The sequence below is a fragment of the Hermetia illucens genome, chromosome 6 (assembly GCF_905115235.1).
Source record: "Hermetia illucens chromosome 6, iHerIll2.2.curated.20191125, whole genome shotgun sequence".
Classification (NCBI taxonomy): Eukaryota; Metazoa; Arthropoda; class Insecta; order Diptera; family Stratiomyidae; genus Hermetia; species Hermetia illucens.
Genome location: NC_051854.1, coordinates 97,958,461 through 97,985,809, shown reverse-complemented (window position 1 = coordinate 97,985,809; position 27,349 = coordinate 97,958,461). Strand labels below are relative to the sequence as shown.

General features: G+C 44.9%; 1 protein-coding gene across 7 annotated transcripts in view; it reads right to left on the bottom strand.

The window, feature by feature from the left end:
• Nucleotides 1-8,961: 8,961 nt before the first annotated feature.
• LOC119659037 (5-hydroxytryptamine receptor 1D) overlaps nt 8,962-27,349 on the bottom strand; it is a 384,779-nt gene continuing 366,391 nt past the window's right edge. For 6 of the 7 annotated variants that reach the window (XM_038066937.1, XM_038066934.1, XM_038066936.1 and 3 more), the window contains 5 exons: nt 20,334-20,436; nt 20,139-20,264; nt 19,056-19,242; nt 10,792-10,836; nt 8,962-10,730 (listed from right to left, as the gene is read on the bottom strand). In XM_038066937.1, the coding sequence (XP_037922865.1) occupies nt 10,029-10,730; nt 10,792-10,836; nt 19,056-19,242; nt 20,139-20,264; nt 20,334-20,436 (1,163 nt within the window). In that variant the 3' untranslated portion in view covers nt 8,962-10,028. The remainder of the gene's footprint in view (nt 10,731-10,791; nt 10,837-19,055; nt 19,243-20,138; nt 20,265-20,333; nt 20,437-27,349) is intronic. The other variant, XM_038066938.1, reaches the window with a different exon arrangement.

Sequence of the window (27,349 nt, the reverse complement as noted above, 5' to 3'; positions counted from 1 at the left end):
AGTATACCAATGCTCACCTTGGATCCACTGCTCGACGTTCCAACTTCTCCCTTCTTTGGTGTAATCACCTGGCTCTCAGTAATTCGGAGACGTGCCTCCACCTGATTAACCAGTTTTGGTGCGGTACGGGGCCCCGCTTTTTTGGTATTTGTTTTCTTTTCTAGTTTTGTACTCATTTGATTCCCACGAGTATGGGGGTTAAGAGGTCCGCCGTGCCATAGCCCCCCGTAGCACGGTAAGGTCTAACTTACTCACTGAGGCGACCAGGTATCAGTGAGGCAAGGGAGACAAGGGATATTAGAGGATTTGTTGCATCCCGAGATTTTGAAAAAGGACCATTATGCAAGAACTGTCTTTATATCAGCCAACAGCAAAGGAAAACATCTTACAGATGAGTACCATGTGAAACTGCATGAATAAACTCAGAAATTTATATTACATACATGAATCTCACAAAAGCCGAATATGTTTAAAAGAATATCGTGGTTGTTGGATTAATATTCCAGGTTTGGGATGACCTTTGATTCAGGTTTAGGGAGTATGGGCGGTAGAGTTAATTTGGACTTCCAATTCCACACTGTAGTGTCCGCGGCTTAGCGATAGGAGCAGAATTTCCTTCACCTTTTCCGGGGCATTCGATAATGTGTAATATTCTCTTTTTTATCCTCATATTTTTTCTACCCCTTTAGTCTTATCAATTATCCTTCTTTATTTTACAATTCCCATCTCTTCCATCATTTAAAAATAATAATTGAAACTTCAACTAATAATTTTCTTTTATATTTTAAAGAATCTAACCACTGGTCCTTTTCCCTTAAATTTCATCGTTGAATTGCATTTAAATTGGATGCTGGCAACCCTGATTGTTCATGGCTGAGGAGAATGACCTGCAGCATACTTCAGAAACCGTGAATGTTGCTGTTAACGCTGAGGCGGCATGGACTTTTAAGTTCAAAATCATGGACCGGGAACGAAATTAGCGCAACCGAGACCGACTGATCGATGGACGTCGGATGAGCTGGACCGGCGGTCGTCATTTGACAAGTGAGTCTAATGACTGCAGTTGCATTGCAGAGAAAGTGAGTGCGTTGTGTGGTAATTTTTAATTTTGTGAAAATAAAACCGGGAATTAAAAGAAGTGAAGTCTTTCATATTCAAGCGGTCAATGCGAAAAACAGATTGGAGCCGAAGTTCTGGGAAATCATCTACGGTGAACATGCAACTGGCGGTAAATATAATCTACGTGCCGAATTGGTTGATTTAGAATACGGCATCATGGATTCAGTACGTAAGTGGATCATCAGCATCTACCGAATTCTGCAACTACACTAGCTTGGAAAACTTATACGCTGCTACGAAGCATGATTATCTTGTGGAGAAAAAAATGAACGTAATCTTGACATACGGATGGTGTCAAGAGTACGAGTGTCGGTACCTTGAATATTGACACCGTCATAGGAAAGACGAAGGAACTAACAAAAATTTCTGGGAAAGGGCGCAATGATATCTGCGCTTCACAAGAAACTCGATGGTATGAGACCAAAAACTGCGACATAAAACGCGAACGTGATAAAAAGGGCTTTAAACTTGTCTATTGGCATTGCCATCTCTGATGGTTTCCATTTAAGGCCATTATGGAAGTCAAACAATTTGATGACCTGCTGATCGCGCCACTATGACTGACATGATCCCAAAGAAGATACCTTTTGGCATGCTCTACGTGTGGCTCTCGTGCCTTGTGTTCAACTGCTTTATCACGATCCGCAAAATAAGGGGCGGGTGTGTCAAAGCCAGGCAGGCTAGTTCAGATAGTTATTCTTGACATTTTTGGTTCCTTTTGTCAGGCCGTCAGCTGATTCCACGCCCGTTCAATGCGGCGGCAGAGGCGAATTCTAGATGGCGTTCAGGGTTCACATCTCCGATGTGCCACCACATCACTCCGCCCCCAACTGAAACCACGCGGGTTCAGCGACGAAATCCAACCACATGATCCCGCTGCGTTTTTTTGAAGCGACCGCCAACTCGCCGAACGCTTTCAGCCTCGACAAGGAAACTCACATATGCCCATCTCGAAAGTCGAGTTTGAACGAGTTCTCGCCTCGTTCCAGAAGGCGCCCTCATATGGTGGTTCCAGTGACCTCCGAGGAGTGTTCACCCAATGAGGGCCTGTAAACACGTCTCGAGGTCTCTGGAGGCGTTGAGCTCCGCTGTCGCGTGTGGGGAAGGTGGGTCGGTCGCATCTTCGAAATCGCGTCTCTGAGCAGACGCTGCATGCATTCCCTGATCTCTGATGATTACAGTTGGTAAACCAAAGCTCGTAACGTACTCTCGATAGAGGACCTCACCGCATGATTGCGCCGCAATGTCTCTCAAATGTATTTCCTCAGGTCACCGCGTAAACCTGTTGGTGGTTCTGAGGCAATACTCGAATTCGTGCGAGTCTCGCAAAGGGCCGATGATATCAAGATGGATGGTGTGTAAGCGCTTAGTTGACCTAGGGATTACCCCTACTTCCTTTCGAACGTGTTTGTTGACCTTGCACTTCTGGCACGCGATGTACTGTCTGGCCCAAGGGTTTACGTCTTCGTTCACGGGCGGCCAAAAGTATTTATAAGCTACTAACCAGTTGGTCGTCCTGATGTTTGGATGTGCAAGATCGTGTATTGTTTTAAACACTTCCCTGCAAAAATCGGCGGCCATTCGGGCCTGGGTCCCTTAACTGAGGTCTCGGAAAGTAAATAAGAGTTTGAAATTAGGAAACTCTTTGAATTTGTATTTGGAGTTTGCCTTCAGGCTCTAAAGCTTTGCGTCGGCTTTTTGTGATTCGGCGATTCCCGTATAATCGACCGCGGTGGGAAGTTTCGACTACGAGATTCGAGACAAAGCGCCTGCAACAACATTGTCTTTTCCAGATACGTGTTGGATATCAGAAATAAACTGCCTAATATAACTCAAGTGCAGAAGTTGGCGAGGGAATGCTTTATCCGGTTTTTTTCCAAGCGCGAAAGTCAAGGGCTTGTGGTTCGTGAGCACGGTGAACGGGCTTTCCTCAAGGAGAAGCAGTAATATTTTATGGCGAAGTACGCTGTGAGTAGCTCACGATCGTAGGCACTGTAGTTGCATTGAACTGGGTTGAGTTATGATATTTCGAAAAGAAGCTCAACGATTGCCAGGTTTGATTCACTCGTTGGTGAAGAGCCGCCTCTACCGCTGTATTTGAAGCATCGACGAACGCAGCTAGGAGTGCATCAGCTGAGGAAATGTCAGCAGTGTTGCATCAATAAGCTGTTGCTTAACCGGTTCAAATGCATAGATGGCCTCAGCAGACCACGCAACTTCGCGGGAGTCTTCAATTTTAGGTCCAGACAAGTGAGCGTTCAGGATCGCTTGGTGATGAGCGGTCTTGGGCAAGAAACGACGATATAAGTTTAACATCCCTACGAGCCTTCGGAGATCCTTTACCGTGATTGGTAGGGAAAATCTCTTTATCGCCCCAACCTTGTCTGGATCAGGTTGGATATCGTCAGCGGTTATCAAGCGACTGAGAAATTTTACATAAGGAATCTGTATTTTTGAACATTTAGAACAAATCCGAGCTGAAGGTGACGTTGAAGAATACACTCGAGATATTTCAAGTGTCCAGATTCTGAAGAGGAAGCACCCAAAATATCATCCATGTAGACGAAACAAAAATTTCGGAAGACAGAGTGGATGAACCTCTGGAAAGTCTGCGCAGCGTTTCACAAGCCGAAAATCATCCTGGTGGACTCGAAGCGTCCGAAATATGCGCAGGTAGCCGTTTTCGGAATGTCTTCGGAAGCGACAAGGATTTGGTGGTACGCCTTGGCTAGATCCAAAGTCGTAAAATCACGGCCGTTCGTAAGCGATTGCGCAAAATTATGGATGAGTGGAATCGAATATCGGTCTGGAATTTTCCGAGCTTTCAGTCGCCTATAATATCCACCTGGTGCCATTCGCCGTGTGGCTTAGGGGCCAAATGAAGTGGAGGTATTGGAAGGTCGGCAGATACCCTGTTTCATCAAGTCTTCAAACTCTTTCTTCGCAACAGCAAACTTCTGGGATGAAAGTGGACCCACTTTTGAGTAGATTAAAGAGTCCGTAGTATTGATGTGGTTCTGCACATCGCGCTTAACTGACTGGGAGAAACTACTTTCTGTAGTAATGTTGCGATACTTTCTGAGGAGTGTGCGAATGCGGTCGTCGCCAACATTCTCGAAATTATCGAAAGAGTGTCATTTTGGCAGGTGGTCTGGGGGTAGGGTCGCCTAGCGTCAGCTCATTCAGTGATTAAGCTTTGCTTCCTTACTTACTGAAAGGGCGCTGAATCAGCTGCTCCTTCAAGCGGACGTACGAGGTGCTGGACCTCCGTGACGAGTCCAATGGTCTCCTCGTCGAGACCGATGAGTGTGTGGTTGAACCTGTTGGCGTCCGCCGTAACGCCCGCCAGCGCAAATTGCACCTCGAATTGGCGAAAGTCTGCAGCCTTATTGCGTCGCCAAAAGGGAGGCACCCTAACCGCGACTGCCATCAGTGGCGACATCGCGCTTTACGCGGATTTGGGAATGCAATCCATAAAGTGTAATTGTTTGGTTGACCCAACGCGTTCTGTTTTTATTTCCTTTGTCCGTTAGAATTTCCTTTGTCCAACCGATTCGCTGATAAAGACTTAGATAATTGCTCCTGCACTGCTTTCTCGTTGCACTTTATTAACGGCTCTTTGGCGCAACTCCGCGTATCACCAATATTTGGGATTAGTTTTTCTCAAATATGCAAATCAAAAAACTTTTTTATTTTTATGTTTATTTGAACCTTTTAGTTTAGTTTAGTTAAATGGGGGGAGCCTCAGCTCCGAGCACTCAGGCCATTATTAGGCCCATTGTACTATCCCCGTAAGTTGCCTATTCAATGACTTCCCGCCTACGGTGTTCGCAGGCTTTAGCGAATCTGAGAACATTCACAAGAGGCAGAGAGTGTGCAGATTCTTCATTGAAGAAAACCTTGCCAAGGTGTCTTCGTCTGAGATCTGAGGATGCCGGGCAACTGCATAAAAAATGCAAGGCTGTCTCCTCCTCCTCCTCACATTGGCCGCACACAGCCGAAACCACTACCCCAATCTTTTCCATATGGTAGTTTAAGGGGCAGTGTCCCGTCAAAAGCCCTACTAGGGTTTTCATGTCCCACTTCTTAAGGGACAACAAAAATGCCGCTTTAGTGGCCCTAGGCTCCTTCACAACGATTTTCGCTTGCCGGCAAGAGTCCAAATTTCTCCACTCGGTTGCGTGAATCCTTGCAATTTCACCCTTCAGAGTAGACTTGACAGTAGATGGTCGGATTCCAAGAGCTGGTTGTGGCCCCACCATTGTGGATCCAGATCCTTGGCGAGCCAGTCTATCAGCCCCCTAATTACCGGCAATGTTAGAGTGGCCCGACACCCACATCAGGAATGTTTCGTTCAGTCGGCCAAGTTTCAGCAGCACCTGATGACAACTCCACACCAACTGGCTTGATATGTTGTTGCCATTTAGTGTTGATAATGCCGCCCGACTGTCGGAACAGATTCGAATGGTGCGACCCCTCCATTTTTGTCGCAGACATTCTTCGATGTCCATGAAAGCGCCTAAGGCGTATTCTTTATCGGACATCGCCTTTTCAATTTTTGCCGTAAGTTCATGGAGTGCTGTCTCTGTGGATTTGCCTTTCTGGCAGGCGTGTTGCCTATGGTGAAGTGGCCATTTAGGAATGTGTGTATCCCTTATGAACCGATCTACTAATCTTTCTAGTCCTTTTAGCAGAAAGGATGTTAGGCTGATCGGTCGAAAGCTTTTTGCGTCTGTGTAGGTGGATTTTCCTGGTTTGGGAATGAACAACACCTTCACATCCCGCCATTTAATTGGAATATACCCGTGTGCTAGGCATGCACGATATATATTCCGAATGTGTAGACCCAGGGCATCCATTCCTTCTATTACTAGCGCAGGGATGATGCCATCCGGACCTGCAGACTTGTATCTATGGAACGAGTTAAATGCCCATTTCACTCGCTCCAGTGATACTACTTTGCATGCCAGATTCCAGTCTGATTTTGGATGCTGCCTGGGAAGTGTACTTCAAGCAAATGATTTGCCATTTCTTCATCCCTTTCTGTGTACTTCCCATTCTGTAAACGTAAATAACCCAGTTTCTGGCTACGTTCTTTGACCAGAATCCGCTTCAGCTTTGAGGTTGCCTCAAGGTAGTTAGTCTCTTCGCAAAAGCGTCTCCAAGATGATCGTTTAGCCGATCTTATGCTCTTCTTTAGAGCCTTCTGTACCTCTTTATAGCGATTCCAGCTAGTGCTTGATTCACCCTTCAGAGCACGATTAAGGAGCATCATTGTCGTTCTCCTCTGCTTTGCCAAATCCGAGTTCCATCATGGTGTTTTACCCTTCTTTGGCATCTTGAGTGGACAGCTTTCTTCGAAAGCTTCTCTCATGCAAGGGATTTGATGCGCCTCCCCAGGATCGTGACTCGGGCGCTCAATTCTGTTTGATACATTACCCAATCTGCCTTCCTCGGATTCCCAAATGGAGTGGGTGGAGGTTGATCCATGCCCAGAACGAAATCAATACGTCTGTGATCCGAGAGTGTGATATCGTTTGATACTCTCCACTCTCCGATCAGAGCCGCGATGTCAGGAGATGCCACCGTGATGTCGATGACCTCTCGCCTGACCACGTTGAAGAAAGTGGGTTCATTACCCACATTTAGGATCTGCAAATTGGTTCCTACTAGATACTCCAGTAGTCTCGATCCTCTTGCATTGATGTTCGAACTTCCCCAGCATATGTGGTGAGCGTTGACATCACATCCTGCTATTACCCCCATGCCTCTACTTTTGGCATATTGGATAGCTCTGATGAATGTTCCACTGGGAACGTCTTCTACGTCGTAGGGGAAATATGCAGAGGACCATAATATCTCTTTATCTCCCTGTTGACTTTTTATGGTTAGCTTAGCCGATGTGGTGTCGCCATTACATAGGTCGTTAACCAGGTTAGCCTGGAAGTCTTTGGAGACTACCATGCAGGTGCGGGGTCGATCGCTTCCATTGGCATACAATAGGTCAGCATGTTGGAAGTTTAAGCTCCTGACTGCCCCACCAACAACCCACGGTTCTTGTATGAGGTATATAAATGTCTTGCAGCTGTTGATCCGACGACTGATAAGTGTAGTCGCCGCTTTACAATGCTGCAAAATTTACTTGGGAAATGTGGCACCTCATTTACGTTTCAGATGTAGATGCCAGGGGCTGCATGTCCCCTTCAATGGTTTTAGGAGCCGACACCTGTAACGTGACGTGAACTTTCTTAACATCAGGTTCGGGAACGCCGATAGTGAGAAAAGTTCCCGGCCTATCGGTTCTCTCTCCTGTTTTGCTGCCTAGCAGCAACCAGGTGGAAGTGTTAAGATTGTTCTGTACACCAAGTTGTTCCAGAACCCCGACACCATTTCGCTCTTCTTCTGGAAGCCAGAGAAAGCACTTTTTAATCGATGGAAGCTCAGAGACCCTTTTCAAGGTTAGTCGTGCACCCTCCCACACATCGTTAAGGGAGGAGCAGTACTGCCTGAGCCACTCGTTCGTGTCTTCGTCGGCAAAGTTCAGCCGTAACATTTTACGGTATACACCTGCCGACTCAAAGCAAAGCTTAATGCCTTGCGCGGACGCAGTCCTTACAGCTAGGAGGAGTTTCCTCCTAAGCTGTTCGCACTACTCAGAATCGTAGCCGGATGGATTAGAGTCGTTATACAGGACCCATCCATCGGCTTCGATTGCCTTGACTGCAAATGAAGGCCTAGCTGTTGCCGGCCGTACCCTCTTTGCCGCCTTTTGTGTCGAAGAGTTAGGATCATCCGAGGACCGCTGCCGCTTCGGTTTCCCCTTAGCCCCTTTGGTTGTGCGTTGTCCGGAGGCGGTTTGCCCGAAGGCGGTTTGCCCGGAGGCGGTTTGCCCGGAGGCGGTTTGCCTGAAGGCGGTTTACCCGGAGGCTGTTTGCCCGAAGGCGGTTTGCCCGAAGGCAGTTTACTGTCCGTGGACAGGTGCTTACCCCTGGGCAAGACTTTAGCGTCAGCAGGTGGCGCCGATTGGAGCCTGGGGTCAGGAGTACTAACAGAAGGGGCCTGCTTCGGCTCGTCCGTTAAGGACTGGGTCCCAATTGAATTGGTTCTCACTTGAATAAGTGGGGAATCTGAGTCTAGACTCAGGTTCTCCATCGATGAGCTCAGGATTGCCCCTTCACTCGGGATTGGATTGTCACGATCGAAGTTTAATTGTGTTTGCTTAGCAGGTTTATGTTTTTGTCTTTTTGTTTTTTCATAGTTGGTTGCCATAACCTCAATTTTTCCGGGGAAAGTAAGTCGATCTCGGCAAAGCCCCTTTTTGCCGAGACAAGGCTAGTTGAAACTGGGGGTCGCCTGGTACCCAGAGTTGTATTTGAACGTTTCCTCGAGAGTCTGTTTTTATCCTTCTTGTCATTCTGACATCTCTCGTCTCGGTCTCCTGTCAAGCATCAGCTCAGGTTTGCGCTTCCGATGTTCCGCCACATCTGTTCTTCATGCTACCTTGTCCGAGGACGTGGAGGAATTCAATGGACGATAAAATATTTTCTCAAAGTCGTGGACTTTTGCCAAATGGCTTTAGATTGGGAAAGAGAGGCAAGTAGAGTTGGACCGAAGATAAAAACCAAAGTTCTCAGCCTGAGGGACCATCGCTTGGTGCAGAACAGTTGAGGAGCAATGCGAGCGTCTCGGGAAGTCGTGGGGGTCCTGAAGGGCAACTATTCTTTTACTTATAAACTTGGTTGTCTTGAAAAAAGGGTTACAACCCGAAACTTTGACTGACACATAGTAACATTTGAATTTATCCTTTCTAGATTAAATGGAAAACAAATTCGTCTACAGAGTTACGACAAAAACATCGTTTTCTTTATTCTTTATAGTTACATTCGGAACTAATATAAACTAAAACTAAAATAAATATTGTACTAGGCAATCTGCAGAATCAAATCAAATATTACAACAGTAAATACACTAAACTTATTCCTACAGAAACTTGTACTGGAACGTCAGATTGTCTTGCTTTTAACAATTGAGACTTTATTATCAATTTTTCGAACGTAATATTAAAAAAAAATATTCAAATATTCAAAGAAATTCATTCACATGCGGGCATACATGAACCATATAAGATTTATGAAATCAGATACAAGATGTCAATGGAATATTCCACAATAATATTATTTTGGGGGTGTGTTTTGTTTTTATTTCTGGGGGATGTTTTCACAGGGTCTGTTTCCAATAATTGTAAGTTGTATTGTATTTACTCATGATATTTCCATTTATTTTCATGTTAACACTTTATTTGATGCGATATTAATTGAATTAAGTCGCAATATTGATTATGTTGTTACATATTTAGCACAAATATTTACAAATACGTATTGGAGCACCTCATATCTGTGGATTTTTGTCTTACAAATATAAATATTTTCCAGCAATACGGCAAATAAGGCGTAGTAATTGTATGACTACATTTTGTTTCTGCATTTATTGGTAAGCATGCACATGGCCATGCCTACTCAAGCCTTCCGAGCGCCTTCACTTCCTGTAATCAAATTCAAGGACTCGAAATTGAAATGGTTGGGAGTCAGGTGAAAGTGAAGGCGATCGTGGCGAATTTTCAAGTAAATCAGTCAAACCAATTTCATTTGTCCTTATAAATATATATAAAGTCTGACTTGCTTTGTATAACGAATAATGGAAGCTTCAAAATGAGCTTCATTTTTCATCTTGATTCCATGGAGTGAGCGCAAATATTCATAATCTCCTGGAGGATATTGATCACTTACAAAATAAATTACAACATCTTTATTTGTGGCTTCCAAGGTTGTCAGTTACACATATATTGTTACTTATTTCCAATATTCATTCCTAGTTTTTACCAATTTTCTGCTATTCTACAGGCAACTTAGTTACCGTCGTATTGACAATGTCGTGTTTGGATACTGACCTTTCGAGGAATTTTTAAATAATCGCTTAAAGGTCAGTCTCCAGAATGCAGCTCGAAAATCAACACTATAGTAAGCATAGATGAAAGGATTAATTGCACTATTGAACCAGCCAAGCCAGGTGAAAAACTTGGCCAGGTCGGGGCTAACATAGCCATCGGGAAGGAATGGGGTAATAAGATAATTTACAAAGAACGGAAGCCAGCAAGCTATGAAGCCCCCAACGACTATGCTAAGCGTTTGCGTGGTTTTATTCTCCCTCTTAAGGGAGGTGACTCTGTTTGAAAGGGATTTCTGATGAACGCGAGTACTTTTGGTTACATAACTTTCATTTATAATTATTGGGTGATGTCGAACGCTGTGGCGTGACCCCACTGACCAGTGGTCTGAGTTGGTGGAGATTGGTCTAGACGAGCTGCTTGATGGCGGTCGCTTGAAGGATTGTGGCCTTGACGACGATGTAACCAACTCATAATTCCCATTCTTGCATTGCCTTGAAATAACTTCGCCATCGCTAAATTGCATCTCCTTCGGCTCCTTGACAATCGTCTGATTAGATAAAGTACGTACGGCTTGCTTCTTCGGGTTTGGGCTTATGTTGTCCTGTTCTGAAACATCTTGTTCTAGTTCAGCCTCCATTTCGGCCTGCTGGTATCTCTTGAATTTCTAATTGGACAGGAGAAATGAATTTTGATAGTGCATTAAACCAAAGTGACTGTTTTCTTACGTCTAAATGTGCCTTCATGTTTGACTTCAGGCGCTTACATGTCCTCTATGGAATGCCGTCGGCAGGAGTTGATGTGTATGAAGTATACAAATTTGTAGTTCATAATCATCCTGTTTTACTTAAAGCATGCTTGGCACATATAATTGGAAAATATTGAGGGAGACAGTGTTGCAAACCCATCAGAATCCTCTGTTACTTCCTGCAGTTTTCAGTTTTATTCATTTAATAGAAATAGTTAACAAAGTAGATTTCAAATCTTTAATTCATGAGCAATACGAGATAAAAAAAGGGATTGATGAAAAATAAAAACAAAAAATGTCTCAGATTGGAACCTTGGCGAACACTAGAAAAGACCCAGACAGTCTCTTCGTCTCTTATTGAAATTCATTCGAATAGTTTAATCTCGAGAATAGAAATGATTTTGGGGTCACCATTTTCAGTTGCGAATGTTACCAAAATAGTGCAATTTCCTTTCGTGATTCTAGTTTCTGAAAGTGAATCACTTTCAACCCCCGGATTCCCCACCTTTCCACCAAATGTCAAAATTAAGACCGGCTTCGAAAAGTTCTAACCGTGACCTTTCATTTGATACCCCACATGACTATATTTGGTGAAAAAAATGTACACCCCTATATGCATGTATGGGGACCTCCCCCCCCCTTAAATTCGACGTCGAAAGATGTAACTCACTCAATGCGTGGGCCTTCACAGTTTCCTCCTTTCCAACACAATTTTGGTGTCAATTGCTATAACCGTTTACGAGAAAAATTCGTCAGACAGACAGATACCTGTGAAGAGTTGCCAGATCTCCCATCAGGCACGTCCCTCCGTGCGGATAACGGAATTCCCGATGGTGTACGACCATGCACGCATTTGGAGGGCATGTTTATGCACAGTTCGGGTAGGTGCGGGGAAAACATCCACCCGTGGACAAAAATGGCTATGGAAAGATACCCAGAACAGAAAACCAAAAATCATTGGTATGTGAAGACTGGTTGGGGTAACTGCGCCCCAAGCGCATATCCAGGCACCAGTTACTGACACAAGTTTAGAAAGTATCGTCTTTCAAGCTGACTTCCCACTCGCACGTGCCAGTGGGAAGTCCATGTTCCTCCTTGCATGGGTGATACGGCGACCCGGGTAGGGTTGTTTCTGGTCGATTGAGGTGACCGTTTCCTGCGAGTTTCGGAATTCAACACGTCACTTTGCCACAATTCCGAGACAGGTGAACCGCGGTTTAGTGGACTTAGCACGCCCTAAACTAGAGAAAACAACTGAGTTAGTCGAACTCACTTAGGAGATATTCCGAGACAGGTGAACCGCGGTTTAGTGGACTTAGCACGCCCTAAACTAGAAAAAACAACTGAGTTAGTCGAACTCGCTTAGGAGATATGCCGGGGGAACTATTAATAAAAGCCTACGGACAGCCGCCTACAGGTAGGCAGTTCAAAGAGGGGAAAGGACGGTGGGATGAATAGGACTTCCTATTGAGCACAGGGTTAGCGGAAAGCGACTACCACGGGTGTGGTTCGTGAACGAGAGCCTGCGCTTCAATTTGTGAGAAATACCTGAGCAACAATATGGATGAAAGAAACAAAATACTATTAATATTGAAGAATAAAGAGGATATTGACGCCATTCTTGTTGATTATGGGACCATCGAAGTAGATATTGCAACAAGCGATAAGGAGGAGGTAACGAGCCCGGATTACTTTAAACGAAGCGGTAAAATGCTACGCTCTCCATACAGGTCCGTGAAAAGGGACGGACGACCAGGTATTGATTATGGCAAGGGCTGTACCGGGCCCAGCAAGGAAGAAGCGTTTCATACCAACGACGAGAGCATTGATGCAGTCCTAGCAAAAGTACTCAGGGTGGAAAATTATCTGAAGATGATGGTAATATCCTGAACAAGTTCTACGAATTCGCCGGCTCAAGCATAATGTTCATTGCTATATTAAAGTGGTTGTTAGAAACCTTAAAAGCACCTGGGGAAGGCCACGGGTAAGTTAAGTTTGACGAACCAATACTCTGCGAATACAGGACACTTACAAACTCCTACGGTGACCCCATTGTGATAGGTACTTATTGCTATCAAGAGGATGAAACGAGCCACTCAAACAAGTCCAAAGTGGAAAGTAGTAGAGGGCGTAAAAAGGAGCAGAGAAAGAATTGAAGATACTGGTGTAACGCACCCAACACAAAAGAAAAGCGTAGGGTCCAAAGAACCAGTAACGGAGGGAGTACAAAGTTTGGATCTTAAATTGGCTCCACTTATGTAATCCCATAAAATGGAAGGAAATGTCTGGACAAATGTGGAGCCAAAGAAGCAGATATAAAGAACGAAGCTCCGTCCGGATGCAACTGGAAACAAAGCTGATCTCTCCTACGCTGAGATTCTGCGGAAGGTCAATGGGGATCCGACGCTAAGCGGCCTCCGAGACAATGTCACACGGATCAGGAGAACGAAGAAAGGAGAAATACTCGTGGAGCTTTGGAAGATGTAGGACGAAAGGACCCTGAACAAGCAAAACTTTGGTGAGAAAGTTACGATAAGGCAGTTAACTCACGAGATAATTGTGGAGTGCAGGGACCTTGACGAAATCACGACAAAGGATGACATTTGAAGAGAATTGGTGCGGCGATTTCAAAATCCAGACGGTAATGTCGACGCAATCAAGAATTTGCGGAAAGCATACGGTGGCACGCAAACGGCAATCATCAGCTTGCCAGTTGCTTGGGCAAACAAGTCGCTGGAAGCTGGCCAAGTCAAGATCGGATGGATTGTCTGTAGAATTTGGGAGAAAATATCTCCTGTTATGTGTTTTAATTGTCTGGATTACCGGCACCTAGCCAGATCTTGCATAAGGAAGCGCGATAGGTCTGACCAGCGCAGTCGGTGTGGTGAAAAAGGACACCTGGCACGAAACTGTGAGAAAGACCCTGAATGCATGTTGAGTAAAGATACAGGTTTTTATGATAAGGGCCATCCCGCAAGAAACGGAAAATTCCTGTTGTCTAGGAGGAAACCAAAAGCAAAAAGTAAATGACATTTATGTAGATAAATCTCAACCATTGTAAGACCCAACATGATTTTTGAGCCAGTCAGTCCTAGAGCTCGATGTGGACGTGGCGATTATTAGCGAACCATAAGGATGAATAGATAACGTGGACCACCAATAAAAGTGGAAGGTGCGCAATTTGAAAGACGGACGAAGAGAGCTGGGGAAGGCGATTTGTGAAAGTAAATTCCTTTAAAGAACTTTGCAAAGAGGACGACATCATCTATATTCTCACAGCAAAGCAAACGTACTATTACAGTTGAAAGAGAGCATCCCACAAAGAATATCCCAAGTATAACAAAGGATGCGCTTAACATTACCTGCGAAAATGCTGGACAGAATACCGAACGTGGCTTTGTAATACCTGCTTGGAAGAGAGCACCTTCCTGACTGAGTGGAAAAGGCAAATGGTGGTGTTGCTAGCAAAGAGTGATAAACCACCTGGGAAACCATCGTCGTATCGTTCCATTTGTTTGCTGGACAGTATGGGAAAGTTGCTGGAGTGCATTATATGCAATAGGCTGCTCCCAATTGTAATGGGAGCAGGAAACATGTCCACACCACAATACGGTTTTCGCGCCGGCCGGTCAACGGTGGATACTGTCAACGCAGCAGTCAATCTGGCAGAGGAGGTAATTGTAGGTATAAGTTAAGAGGGTGGCACCAAAAAATAAAAAATACTGTGCCCTCATCACCCTCGACGTGAAGAATGCTTTCAATTCAGCGCAATGACAGCATATAATAAGATCCTTAAGCCAGCTGAATGTGCCCAACTATATTCACCTAATCATAAGGAATTATTTCGTGGCTAGAAAGTTCCTTTATGATGCCAACGTAAGCTTAGTTGAATATTTGATAACCGGCGGAGTGCCTCAAGGATCAGTGTTGGGGCCACTGCTCTGGAACGTAATGTATGACCATATGCTGTGAATCAAACTCCCGCGACAAGCTACCCTTATTGGCTATGCAGACAATTGTTGTAGTGAACAAACAAATAGAGGAAGTTATCTAGGCATGTGAGCCTTCGGTTAGGCTGATCAAGAATTGGTTGATATCACATAGGGTGTATTTGTCAGCAGCCGTAAACTGAGAGAATTTCTACGGTTTCGCCGCGCTTTTTATCAAATACCTCGGCATTATGCTGGATCATCCATTGACCTTCAAGAAACACTTGAGCTACGCAGGCGAGAAAGCAACGGAAGTTGTAGCTCTGTTAACTAGGATGATGCCTGATATTGGAGGGCCAAAACCACTGAGGAGGCTATTGTTAGCCAGAGTGTATTCATCCATTTTATTGTATGCAGCACCAGTTTGGTCAAAAACCATTAATGTTCAAGCGTATAGGAGAAAATCAACTTCAGTATTTTGCCTGGATGTGTTGACAGTCGCTACAGCATTCTGAACAATGTCAGACGAAGCAACTTGGGTAGTCGTGGGAATGGTGCCCATTGATATTTTGGCTGAGGAGCTGCGAACACTATACAGTTGGAAAGCACGGAGTGACCCTAATGTCGAGAATAGGCGACGAGAAGGGAGAGCGCGCACACTCAGGGTGTGGCAGGAATGTTGGGATGATTCTCACAAGCGGAGGTGGACACACAAGCTAATTCCGAATATCCTGCTTTGGATTAGCCACAGCCATGGAGATGTCCACTATCATTCGACCTAGTTTCTAACTGGGCATGGTGAATACAGTAGGTATTTATATCGTTTTGGACATGACGATTCTCCCTTCTGTCCTGAGTCTATTGACGAATACAGGGACCCGGAACACATACCCTTCGTATGTCCGAGATGTGCAAATGAGAGCGGACAGCTTCAATTTCTCTAGACAAGACCCTTACAACTGAAGACGATTATTGCGCAAATGCTCGAATCCCAAGAAGTGTGGAATGCAGTTAGTGGCACCATAAGCTGTATTCAAAAGGAGCTTTGAAGGTTAGAGCGCTTACGAAAAAGCAGCAGGGGGGCGGGGGGACAATCCTCACCGTCGAAGTAAGCTGGTAGGGCTTTAACCCGCCCACGAAGTAATGTCTCTAGATAGTTTCGTGGTGCATAGTGGGTGAGGAGACGAGATTTTAGTGGATTAAAGTCCCACACTCTGGCTTCCGATGCTTTCCAGCTCTTTCTCTCTATATACGATGTTTCACAAACTAGTCATTCATTAGCCCATAGTGTGGTGACACCTGGTCGGCAGAAATTGCAAGACCTAGTGCCTGATCCATTTAGGAGAAGCTCCTGCCATCTGCCCCGGAGTCAACGTTCATGAAAGAAGGAAATCAGCGAAGCCCCGGGTAGGCTAATAAATATGGAAACCAACCAGGGGAACAGTGTCAGAACGCGGGTGCACCATTGTTTGCCCTACTCGGCGGTGTGTTGCAAGGTTATGACATCAATATGTCAAGTCTGCTTTGCGCCTGATATTGATGATTGACATATTGATGCGACGGGTAAGCGGATGGATGACTGCTCACGGTTTCAACCTTGCGCTGGAGAAAACCGAAGTAGTCATCCTGACCAGAAGGAGAATCCCGACCTTGCGTCCCATATCGATCGGCGAGTTGACTATAGAGTCAAAACCAGCGATTAAATACCTTGGTTTAATGCTCGACTCGAAGATGAGCTTCTTCGAGCAAATCAAAGCAGCCGCGGACAGGGCTGCAGCAGGAGTCGCGGCCTTGAGTCGGCTAATGGCGAATGTGGGCGGCCCTATATCAACTAGGAGACGTCTCCTCATGGGAGCAACGCAGTCCGTCCTTCTCTATGGTGCGGAGGTATGGGCTGATGCCCTTGACAAGGAGGTGCATCGTAAACGCCTAGCTCAAGTGCAGAGGCGGGGAGCTTTGCGAGTGGCGTCTGATTATCGCACTGTCTCCGAACCGGCTGTGATGGTGATTGCGGGAGTGATCCCCGTTGCCCTCCTTGCCAAGGAGCGCAAAGCTATCTATCGCCGTAAGGGCGAAAACTTAAGAGAAGTGGTTGCCCGTGAAGAACGTCAACGCACCCTTAACGAGTGGCAAGTTTCTTGGCAAAATGAGCCAAGGGGCAAGTGGACTGCGCGGCTCATCGACAAATTAGACCCATGGTTGAACAGAAAGTACGGTGAGATTGATTACTTCCTTACCCAACTTCTAAGTGGGCATGGAGGTTTTCAGTCTTACCTGCACAGGGTTGGGAAGGCGCGATCTCCTGATTGTGTGTTCTGCAATAGAGTGCCGTATGACGCTGAACACACCTTTTTCTCTTGCGAGAGGTGGGATGGCCTCCGCCAGCAGCTTTATGCAGACACAGGGGAGCTCTCTCCAGACAACATTGTCAGAGAGATGCTGAAGAGCGCTGGCAGCTGGAATCGTATTGCGCATTATGTTCGGGCTCTTCTTACTACGAAGAAGATTGAACTCGACCGGCAGAGGGATCGGACGGTAAGGGGTTCCCTGCACTAACAACTCCCTTCCTCCCCTCCCCTCCCGTTGGTGAAAGGAATTCCCTGACTTGAAGGCTCCCAAAGCCGGGAGAGCGGGAGGGCTAGCCCGAAGTAATGTGTCAAACGGTTCCAGGCTAGTTCTCTGATGACAGGGAGGTGTTTAGTTGGTAGTCCGCCAGCGTGCTGTTGCGGGAGTCCAACACTCTGTGCGTAAACGCATTCACCTATCCTACTCCAACAAAAAAAAAAAAAGGTTATGACATAGTATTCTCAACAGCGGATCAAAGATGGTATGTGGGATCGGCACGGGGCTTTTCGCGAATATACATAGTGTTTCCGCGTCGTATGGTCTCTCAGGTTTGCCCAGTGTATTTCAAGTATGTCGATGGCTGTGTGATCCGAGCCTCAAGCGTAATGTAGCCATTCTGTCCGACAGCCAAGCAGCCATTAGACTCACCGACGACATCTTCCAGACTGGTAGAGAAGTGCAGAAACGCGCTAAACAGTCTGGGTGACACGCTAATGGTCGCCCTCCTCTGAGATCCTGGTGATAGGAACTTATAGGGAGGATGAGTGGGTGACGGCTTAGCCAGGCGGGGCTCTGTTCTTGATAATCCTTCGACGGGTACAGTCACTACCTTTGTCAAGTCAAGAAGGGTTTGGACCGCTTATAACAAAGCGCATGCAAATGTATTCAATATTACGGTGGTCTGCACGGTGCCCATAGGGGACCATGTCGCCAGGCTCGGCATACCTTACAATTCGCATTACCGAAGCTGCGGAGAAGGGGGGGGGGGGAACCTCATGCACTTTCTCTGCGATTGCCCAGCTCTAGTTAACGGTAAGCTACGGACACTGGATAAACCCTTGTTTGGGGACCTTAGGGGGATTTCTAGCTGCCGGGTGGTAGAGCTGGTTGACTTCGTGAATGATATAGGCTGGGTTTGAAGATCCGAGCCGGCTGAACTCTGCCTCCCTACTCTCATAACAGCAGTCACGGTCTTGGGAGTTTGTCGCATCAAAACGCCGCACCACAGCGCTAATTGGGCTCCTCGGAGTGGCCACTGATACCTACTCCATTATTACTATTTAACAATTTATTTGTTATTTATCCTTGAAAAATACCTGAACTGCATAAAGAGAACCACAAATTCTTGTCATTGATGCACTTACAGTGATAGGTTTTGAAAAAGCCTTATTGAAATTTTCATTGGAAATTACCGGTGTTTGTTTGTTTGATCGTTTACAACAAATTATGCGTACTTATTTAACCCCTTGTGGATAGTTAGTTGATAAAAAATTATAAGATTAACTTAATTTTTAACCTAAGTTTCTTAGTTTCATTTTTTAAAGCGTTAATTTGATTTGCTGAAGCGTTAATTTCATTTGCTGAAGCGTTAATTTCATTTGCTGAAGCGTTAATTTCATTTGGAAGTTAATTTACAAATGGTACATATAAAAATCTATTTTAACTAATTTTTGAATTTAAATTTGGTAGCTTCCAGTTCGGTATCATCTCCCAAAACCAAAAGTAAAATAATGTAAAATGTTGCGGTTTGGTTGGGTAAAGGCCAATACATATAAGAAAAGGACGGTGACCTTATGAACATGTAATTTTATGATAACTCCCCCTGAACACGGGAGCGGAACCAATACCAAGCCAAAGATGAGTTTGAATTACAATCGAAGTAATTTTTGATACGACAATTAGGGAGAATTCATGCTTTCAGTTAGCAACACTGTCGTCCCATTAATTTTCCTGGACTCTCTATACTAACCTTGTTATGCACCTCTATATCAGTCATATTATCATGACGACTTGCTACCACACACGAGATCCTCGCATAAACGTACACCATTACAGCCATTGGGATGAAAAAGGAGCCCATCGCTGAGAATATTACGTATCCTTCATTGCGGTTATACCGGCATTCCATGATGTCTTCACGACGTCCTGGCTCATACCTGCAACAAAGGGCAAATAACAGGGCGGTTTACAAATGTTACCCATTGTACGGAGATAGTCGTAATTCTGATTAAAAATAAATATTGACATCAAAGTTGCAAAGGAATTCCAGTCCTACTAGCGGGGATAACTTCTACAAACGAGGGGGTGGTTTTGCTTGATCTTTGACAAATTGGGTCAAGGGGTAAACAAAGAAGTTAGACCGATTTCGCCGCACTAATGGAAGTACTTGAATTAGCAAATGAAATTGATAAATTAAACTTTGTTTTTCTGGCAAACAATTTTTCCTGAATGGGGATGCCTAAAAATATCCAAGGAGTCTTGAATGTCTGGCGACATATTTTCTGCGGTTCCTTTGTAGAAAACCAACATGGTATGTTGGAAAGCTCACTTTCTGCATTTAAGCGTGTAACTACATAAACTTTTGCTCAAATTTTCGGCTTCACATGGTTCACCAGTTCAGTTCTATCCTTCCGAAAAGGACGTTCTCAACCACATGCATACGCAAATTGAATTGAGAACAGACTTTCAACTGCTCCTTGAAAGGTTGAGTTAAATCTAATTTTTCAATTTGGAATAAATTCAGTTTAGTGGCGTTGCTTACTGTACTATGGAATGCTTCCAAAATAAGTTGCCAGACAGGATGAGCCTGTGTGGTGCGGTTTCTGGAGTCTGTTTCATGGAAATTGTTAACGTTATCAGGTTTTTAAATTGATTTGAGAATGGTATCAAAGGAAATTTGTCCCTTGGTTTGGTTTAGTTTGTTTCATTATCAAACGAGTAGGACTTGAATCGATTTTGAAGTGATTACCATCTATGAAGTAAGTGCCTAGTTGGCTGGTCAAAGATTACATAATATCATATATGAAAGGACTAAATAAATGATTATACTTACCACCCTAGGATCGGTGGGCAGGTGATAGCAAGGGCCAGAAACCAAACTATGAGAATCATGATAAGAGCAAGACGTTTCGATCTACGTTTTCGCGAATATGTTAAGGGTCTTGTGACAGCTAGATATCTGAAAGTGAATTCATAGTTAGTATTTTAGCCCAGTCATATGGATTGCGATGTAAATAGGTAGTTTTACCTGTCAACGCTGATTGCACATAAGCTCAGGATTGATGCTGTACATAATAAAACATCTAATGAGATCCAGATATCGCAGAGGACCCAACCCAATTGCCAAGAACCTGGAAATAAAAAAATATTCAAAATTTCATTAGTTTTAGTATGACAGTTTGAGACAAACTTTTGGCGGAAAAACCCCCCCAATCTAGAGTTATTACTTAGTAGAACGATGAAGGTTCGTATTTTTAGGGTTAATTAGACTTTAAGACACCGAGACTTAAGCTTAGGCTTCTGAACATTTTGTAAGTGCCGCTTGATATTCAGCCTCGCATCGATCATCACTCCAAAGTATTTAATTGCTGGCTTTGAAGTGATGATATGCTTTCCCATTCTGATACGGCCAGTGGTTTCCTTACGCCGCTTCGTGATAAACACCACCTCTGTTTTATCTTCCATGAGCGCAAGACCGGCATCTTTCAGCCACTTCTTTACAGCCGTGATTGCTCCGGACGAATACAATTCCACATCTGCCTGATTTTTTGCAACAACAATCGCCCCTATATCATTGCCGTACCCACTATTGTTACCTCGCTAGCAACTGGTACATTGAGGACATCATTATACATGATATTCATTCCACAATAGCGGTCCTAGCACAGAGCCCTGTCGAACACCTGCGGAGACAATGTATTCTTTGGTTCCATTGTCTGTGTCATACCAGAGCCTTCTATCTGAAAATTAGTTGTCAACTAGCGCAGTTAAGTAACTTAGTACACCAAGAACCACCAATGACCTCCTTATTAGTTTCCATCTGGCAGAGTTGATCGCATTTTGCATTTCAAGGGTAATTACAGCACAATACTTACTAGTGCCACCCGTTTCATCCATCGCATTTTAAGCTAAACCAGTGACCAGTTTGATGGCGTCGACCATTGTTCCGGCCGTACGGAAGCCAAATTGTCGGCCTGATAAGCCTCCCAGACTTTCTACAGCCGCAAACAATCTGCTGTTGATTATTCTCTCCAACATTTTGCCCATAGCGTCCAATATAGACCTGTAGGAAGATGGTTCACCAGGAGGCTCACCAGATTTATGCAACAACAATAACGTTTGTTTTTTCCATGTTTCAGGAAAAGTCCCATCCGCCAAGCATCCTTCGAATAACCCTACGAACATGTCTAGCCTCGACTTAATGGCCAGCTTAAGGGCTTTCTTTGGTGTGCCGTCGAGGCCGGACGTTTTGTTGTGTCCCAGCCTTCCGTCGTTACTGGGGGTGTTACAGCCATATCTAAAGATGAATGGAGACTGCAACTTTTTGTGTTCTCCCTAGGGAACTAACCTTCAAAGATTTTTTGCAGGATATCGAGGCATGTAATTGGTGGAACTGCCTGATCTCTAAATCTCCCCATTATAACCCTGTAGGCGCTTCTTCATGCGTCTATATTCGCTTCTGCGCAGAATTGCTTGAAGCAATCGGTCTTGCTTCGCTGTACAGCCAGCTTCAGGTTTCTTCGGGCTTCCTTGTAAGCACGTTGCTTCACCTGCTAGTCAATCCTACCCATTGCTCGTTGAGCCTCCCATCTGGTCCGATGGCACACTGACCGAAGATCTGATAATTTACTATTCTACCAGCAGTTGGGCCTTCTACTGGGGAAAGTATAACGTCTCGGCATCTATGAGTCGCATGCCTTCGCGATACAATCCATGAAATGGGGGGGCTCTTTCGGAGGGTGTACTTAGTATAGTGTCCTGGTCCAATCATACATATAGAAATGTTTGTTTGCTCGTCACTTGCTTTCGCAGACCAACCTGACGTATTCATCATTTTTGGATGGACAAATTTCCAACCGCTTGACTTGCTCTTCAGGTCAAAGACTATTGCCTGGTGATCACTATGGGCGTACTGTTCACTGACATTCCTGGATATATCGCGAGCTAAGGAAGGACTAACAAAAGTCAAATCCATAACCGAACTGGACCCCCCTTTCCTATAAGTGATAACCTGACCATTGTTTGCCAATATGATATCTAACTGCGTGAAAGCCTCCAAGAAACAACGCCCCTTTGCATTCGTCAGTGAACTTCCCCATTCTGTGGCCCATGTATTGAAATTACCGCCGATGACTTTTGGTTTCCGTCCTTTTGCATCCATAATCAATCTGTCCAGCATATCCTCGAATTCGGCTAACGACAGGGTTGGAGGGTCATAGCAGCTGTAGACGTAGACGTTGTGCACTCATGGCTTCATGCATTCCTGTATAGCTTGGTCCCCGCTTGCCCACAAGGCTGGCCCCCGGCCCACCCACCACCCATACGTTATTGTTAGGGTTTCTATAGGGTTCGCTTATTATAGCCACTTGCGTCTCTGATTCATGGGTGGTCTGCGAGAGCAGATCTTGCGCGACTCTACAGTAATTGAGGTTGATTTGGATCAACCTCATTTTCTTGCTGCACTTGGCGCCTGTTCGAACTCGAGACACTTTCCGCGTCCGGCAATATGCCCGCTGTTCAGGCCCTTCTTTCCATCACACAGCATGCACTTGGCTTGAAGCACCTCTTCAACGAGATTTGCTCTCTGTGGCGACAAACTACCCGACATTCAGCAGCTTGCACGCTACTTCTGCTAGCAATCGAATGGTCGCCATCTGTGTACCTCCATACGCCTTTCTAAGGCTTACAATGGATGCCTCTTGCAAGTCATGCTGCTTGGGAGGGGTCTCCCAATGTTTTATCTGACTTCGGAATAAGTATTAGCTTTTTTAGTTTCCATTGCTCTCCTTCTATAAGGCATGCCGTAAACTTGGGCAAGAAATCTGCTGTCCTGGCTGCCACTTTCAGAGCGACATTCGGGATTCCATCCGGCCCTGGAATCTTATTTTTAGCGAATTTCGTCGGGGTTCACATGGATTTCAGGTAGATTTGTATAGTTCACATTCTTTGGGAAGAGAGTACACATCCGTTGAAATGCTCGAATTTGCTCTTCGTGATAGTTTCCTGCAATTTTTTCCTCGCGTTTTTGTATTGCGTGTCTAGCTCCACGAATTCAGGTGGATTTCTTCTGCGCTGGGATGCGGAGCGGAGAAATAGTAGGGAAGCTATTGCAATTAACGTCACGTAAAGCGGTAGCCCCAAGCGGTAAACTGAACAGCTAAGAAATGAACAGCCCCTCGAAGCAATACTGGGACGGTGGTGCAGCGGGGAGAGTGTGGAAAAAATATGGGAGGTTTTAGTCGGTAAGAGTCCGGCATGCGAATAAAAAAAGCCACACAGACAGATAGACAGACAGTGAACCGATTTTAAAAAGGTTTTGTTTTACACAAAACCTTAAAATGACTTAATTATTATTATATAACTATAATTGTAGGGATCGTGACAACAAGATTCGACAATTGCGGCTGTGTTTGCTGTACAAACGTATGTGGCACGGCAGGATACGCGGCATTCGAAATTTATTTCGATTGTTGCGAATGCGAGCGGACAGATGACGCCACCGGCGCTCTCCACTCAGTTTAGACTTCGCCACAGGAGTGGAGAGCAGAGCGCCATGACTTGACAGCAGGACGTAAAAGAAAATAAAAGAGGGTCTTCTGTACGACAATTAATATTAATTTAATTTCATTGTATAATAATTTAAGAGCTTTCTTTTCTAGGCAGTTGAACCCCGCTCAACGGAACTACAGTACCTACGATCGTGAACTGCTCGCCACGTACTTGAGCATCAAATACTTCTGCTTCACCCTTGAAGGCAGGCCGTTCACAGTGTTCACGGACCATAAACCTTTCACATATGCTTTGAAACAAAAGCCAGTCAGTTTCGACATCTGAGCTTTATAAGCCAGTTTACGTCAGACATCCAGCACGTGTCCGGCAAGAACAACATAGTTGCTGACGCTTTGTCTCGTGTCTTCGAGATTAACATCCCCGCCTCACTCGACTTCTCAGCTATTGCCAAGGCGCAGGAGGATGACGCAGCACGTTAGAGCCTCAAATCCAGCCCCAAATACAAATTTCGGGAGTTGCCCATCTTCGACTCGTACCTCTCTATCTGCTGCGAAGACTCGGAAAAGGCCATACATTCCGGCCACATTTCGCAAGGAAGTGTTCCACGCAGTTCGCGACCTAGCGCATCCAGGCATCAGGTCAACAAATCGGTTAGTCACCGATAAATACTTCTGGCCCTCCATGAATAAGGATGTCAATTCCTGGGCCAGAGAGTGCATCGCATGCCAAAAGTGTATAGTCACCAGGCATGTAAGGAAAGAAGTGGCTTATTCCCCCGCACTACCAAGCGGTTCCACACAATACACCTCGGCATGGTAGGGCCTTTGCGAGACTCGCACGGTTACAAGCATTGCCTCACAATCATCGACAGGTTTACGCGGTGGCCTGAGGCAATACCTCTGAAAGACATTACGGCGCAATCTTGTGCCGAAGCTCTCTGTCGAGAGTTGATACCTCGCTTTGGCGTCCCTGCAATGGTCATCACTGACTAGGGAATGCAATTTGAGTCCACCCTTTTCACCAAGTTAGGGAAACTCCTGGGGTTTAAACGTCAACGGACTACTGCATACAACCCGCAATCCAATGGAATGCTTGAGCGTTGGCACCGGACGCTGAAAGCCGCCATTATGGCACGCGAAGATCCATCCTGGACCCAAGCCTTGCCTCTCGTCCTACTCGGCCTACGTACAACTCGCCGAGAGGAATTTGCTGCAGCCCCGCGGAGCTGGTATACGGGGAGAATCCTAGACTCCCAAGTGATCCGGTCTTCCACAAGAGATCGGGTCTTACAAAGTCGGGGTTGGTGCGTCTGCTGAGAGACAATCTCCGACGCATCAAGGCCACTCCTCCCACCCAACACTCGTGCGCAGCTGTCTGAGCGCCCAGGGAGCTGGACACGTGTACGCACGTCCTGGTTAGGACGGATGCCGTCCGGAAGCCGCTGCAGTCTCCTTATAAAAGCCCGTGCCGCGTTCTCGAGCGGGGAGAACATTTCTTCCAGCTCGAGATCGGTGGACACGAAAAGGCGGTCTCCCTGTCCAGGCTGAAGCTCGTGTGCACCTCTAAACAACGTCGCGTTCGCTTCAAGAACTGAAGGGGAACACAGTTCCGGATTCGGTCGCTGAAACCCCTCGGTTTCATCTGGGGGCGGAGTGATGTGATATCATAAAAAGATAAAGTGCGCATTTCAATTCACCATTTCGGTTTGCTGTGAATACGCTCGTAGATATATACAGATGTATATGCCTGCAAAAATGAAACAACCCCTCACGATACACTGGACTTGTTAGCACTGATAAAGGGAAGTGGTTCCCGAAATATGGGTTTTTGCAAAATAAAAATCAACACTAGCGAATAGAACAAGTTTTTATTATTTCAAAGTGATTACATGAGTATGATTACGTGACTACATAATTGTGTGATTACAATCATAGTCACGAGAGTTTGATTATGATTGCAATCAATCATTAATCATGAAATTCGTAATCATAATCATGTAATCATGATTACGATTTTGCCCAACTCTGATGGACAGTAAATAGAAGCTCTTAGGACGTTGCAGAAACATTCTTGTATACAATTTATGGACGATTTTTTCAAAATGTCCAGAGCATACCCAATGGTTTCGAATCTACGTAAACAAGCAGCGAAAATCCTGAATTCTGAAACACTCGGCGGCCGGTCTGATTTTATATTCAACGAAGGCTTTATGCATATTCGTTGCACTCTGGCACGAATCATGCATTGCATTCCCCATTCCCAAAGGGTGGGGGTTGTATTGATTGAGTATATTGAATACTCACCGTATCGCCAGCCTTTTCAAATAAATCGTGCAATTTATGCTAAAAGGATCTTTCTGAATCACAATAAAAGCACTAACAGCAAATCAGAAATTTTTGAATTCGAATAAGGGGGAGGACAAATTGTTTAATTCAATTTGAAATTATCCAAGTTCAAGTGCAATTGATAACAATGAGTCTCTCCAAACACGATAATTTATTTGTCTACTTTTTCGCCACAAAAGTAAATATTTGCATTAAAATCGAGGAGGGCGCAAACATTTATCTTCAATTTTGTTCGTGATTCAGTTAAAAGGCGAAAACGCCATCCTCTAGTGCGTACGTACTCTTTCCAGACGGTCTAATGATTGCGTTAACGGGGCGAAGCTTATCTGAAAAATCTGAAGGAAAACGACCCGCTCTAACACAAACACAAACAATAATTTCTCTCAATTACGTTTGAACGGATCAAAGTGTAATCTTGTCACGAAAGGTAAATAAGAATCGCTTCTGGAAGTATTTGGACAGGTGAGCACTTTCAGAGCATTCCGGTTTAGTACTTGGCAGTTCCTTTTGTTCGCATCGGAGGAGTTTACCAATCCAATTCAGAACACATGTTGGGACTGACGGATGTCTTGAGGAAGTTTCCATGATTTTCTTGCGGAAATGAGTAATTTCTAGGGAAGTTCATATGCTTCTGGGTTTCATTCCACTTAGGTATTCTATGAATGGAGGAGGTTATCTACTAGTTCTCGAGTGTGGGTAGTATCTAATATGTAAAGTTACGAATGATTTATTTTAACAGAGCTCACACTGGAATCTTAGACAATTTTCTATTGGCACCAAGATAGCGAGGTTCTCTCCGCTAAAAGATATATTTTAGACAATACTATTAAGAGAAAAAGTAGGTGCCAAATAGGTTAATCGGGTACCAAGAAGTAGTCGCAGTTCAGCTGAAGGAAACTGCATATTTTCCGTAAAGATGTCAACTTATGTGATGTATTTTCCACCATCTGTCTCCTCTGCGTTGATGTTCAACGGTTGCATTTCAAGTGCTTTTTCTCATCATGTGGATCCCGCAGGACCCATCCTTTGTTCATTTCTGTTTTCTCCCTTCAGTAATGGTCTGTAAGTATTAGGTCTGATCCTTAGACCTTTAGCTTACGGCAATTCACCTCTTATAAACTAACGGTCTTAATTAAAAAAACCAAAAAAATTACTGACGGTTTCTCCCAGGGCAGAGGCAACTCATCAG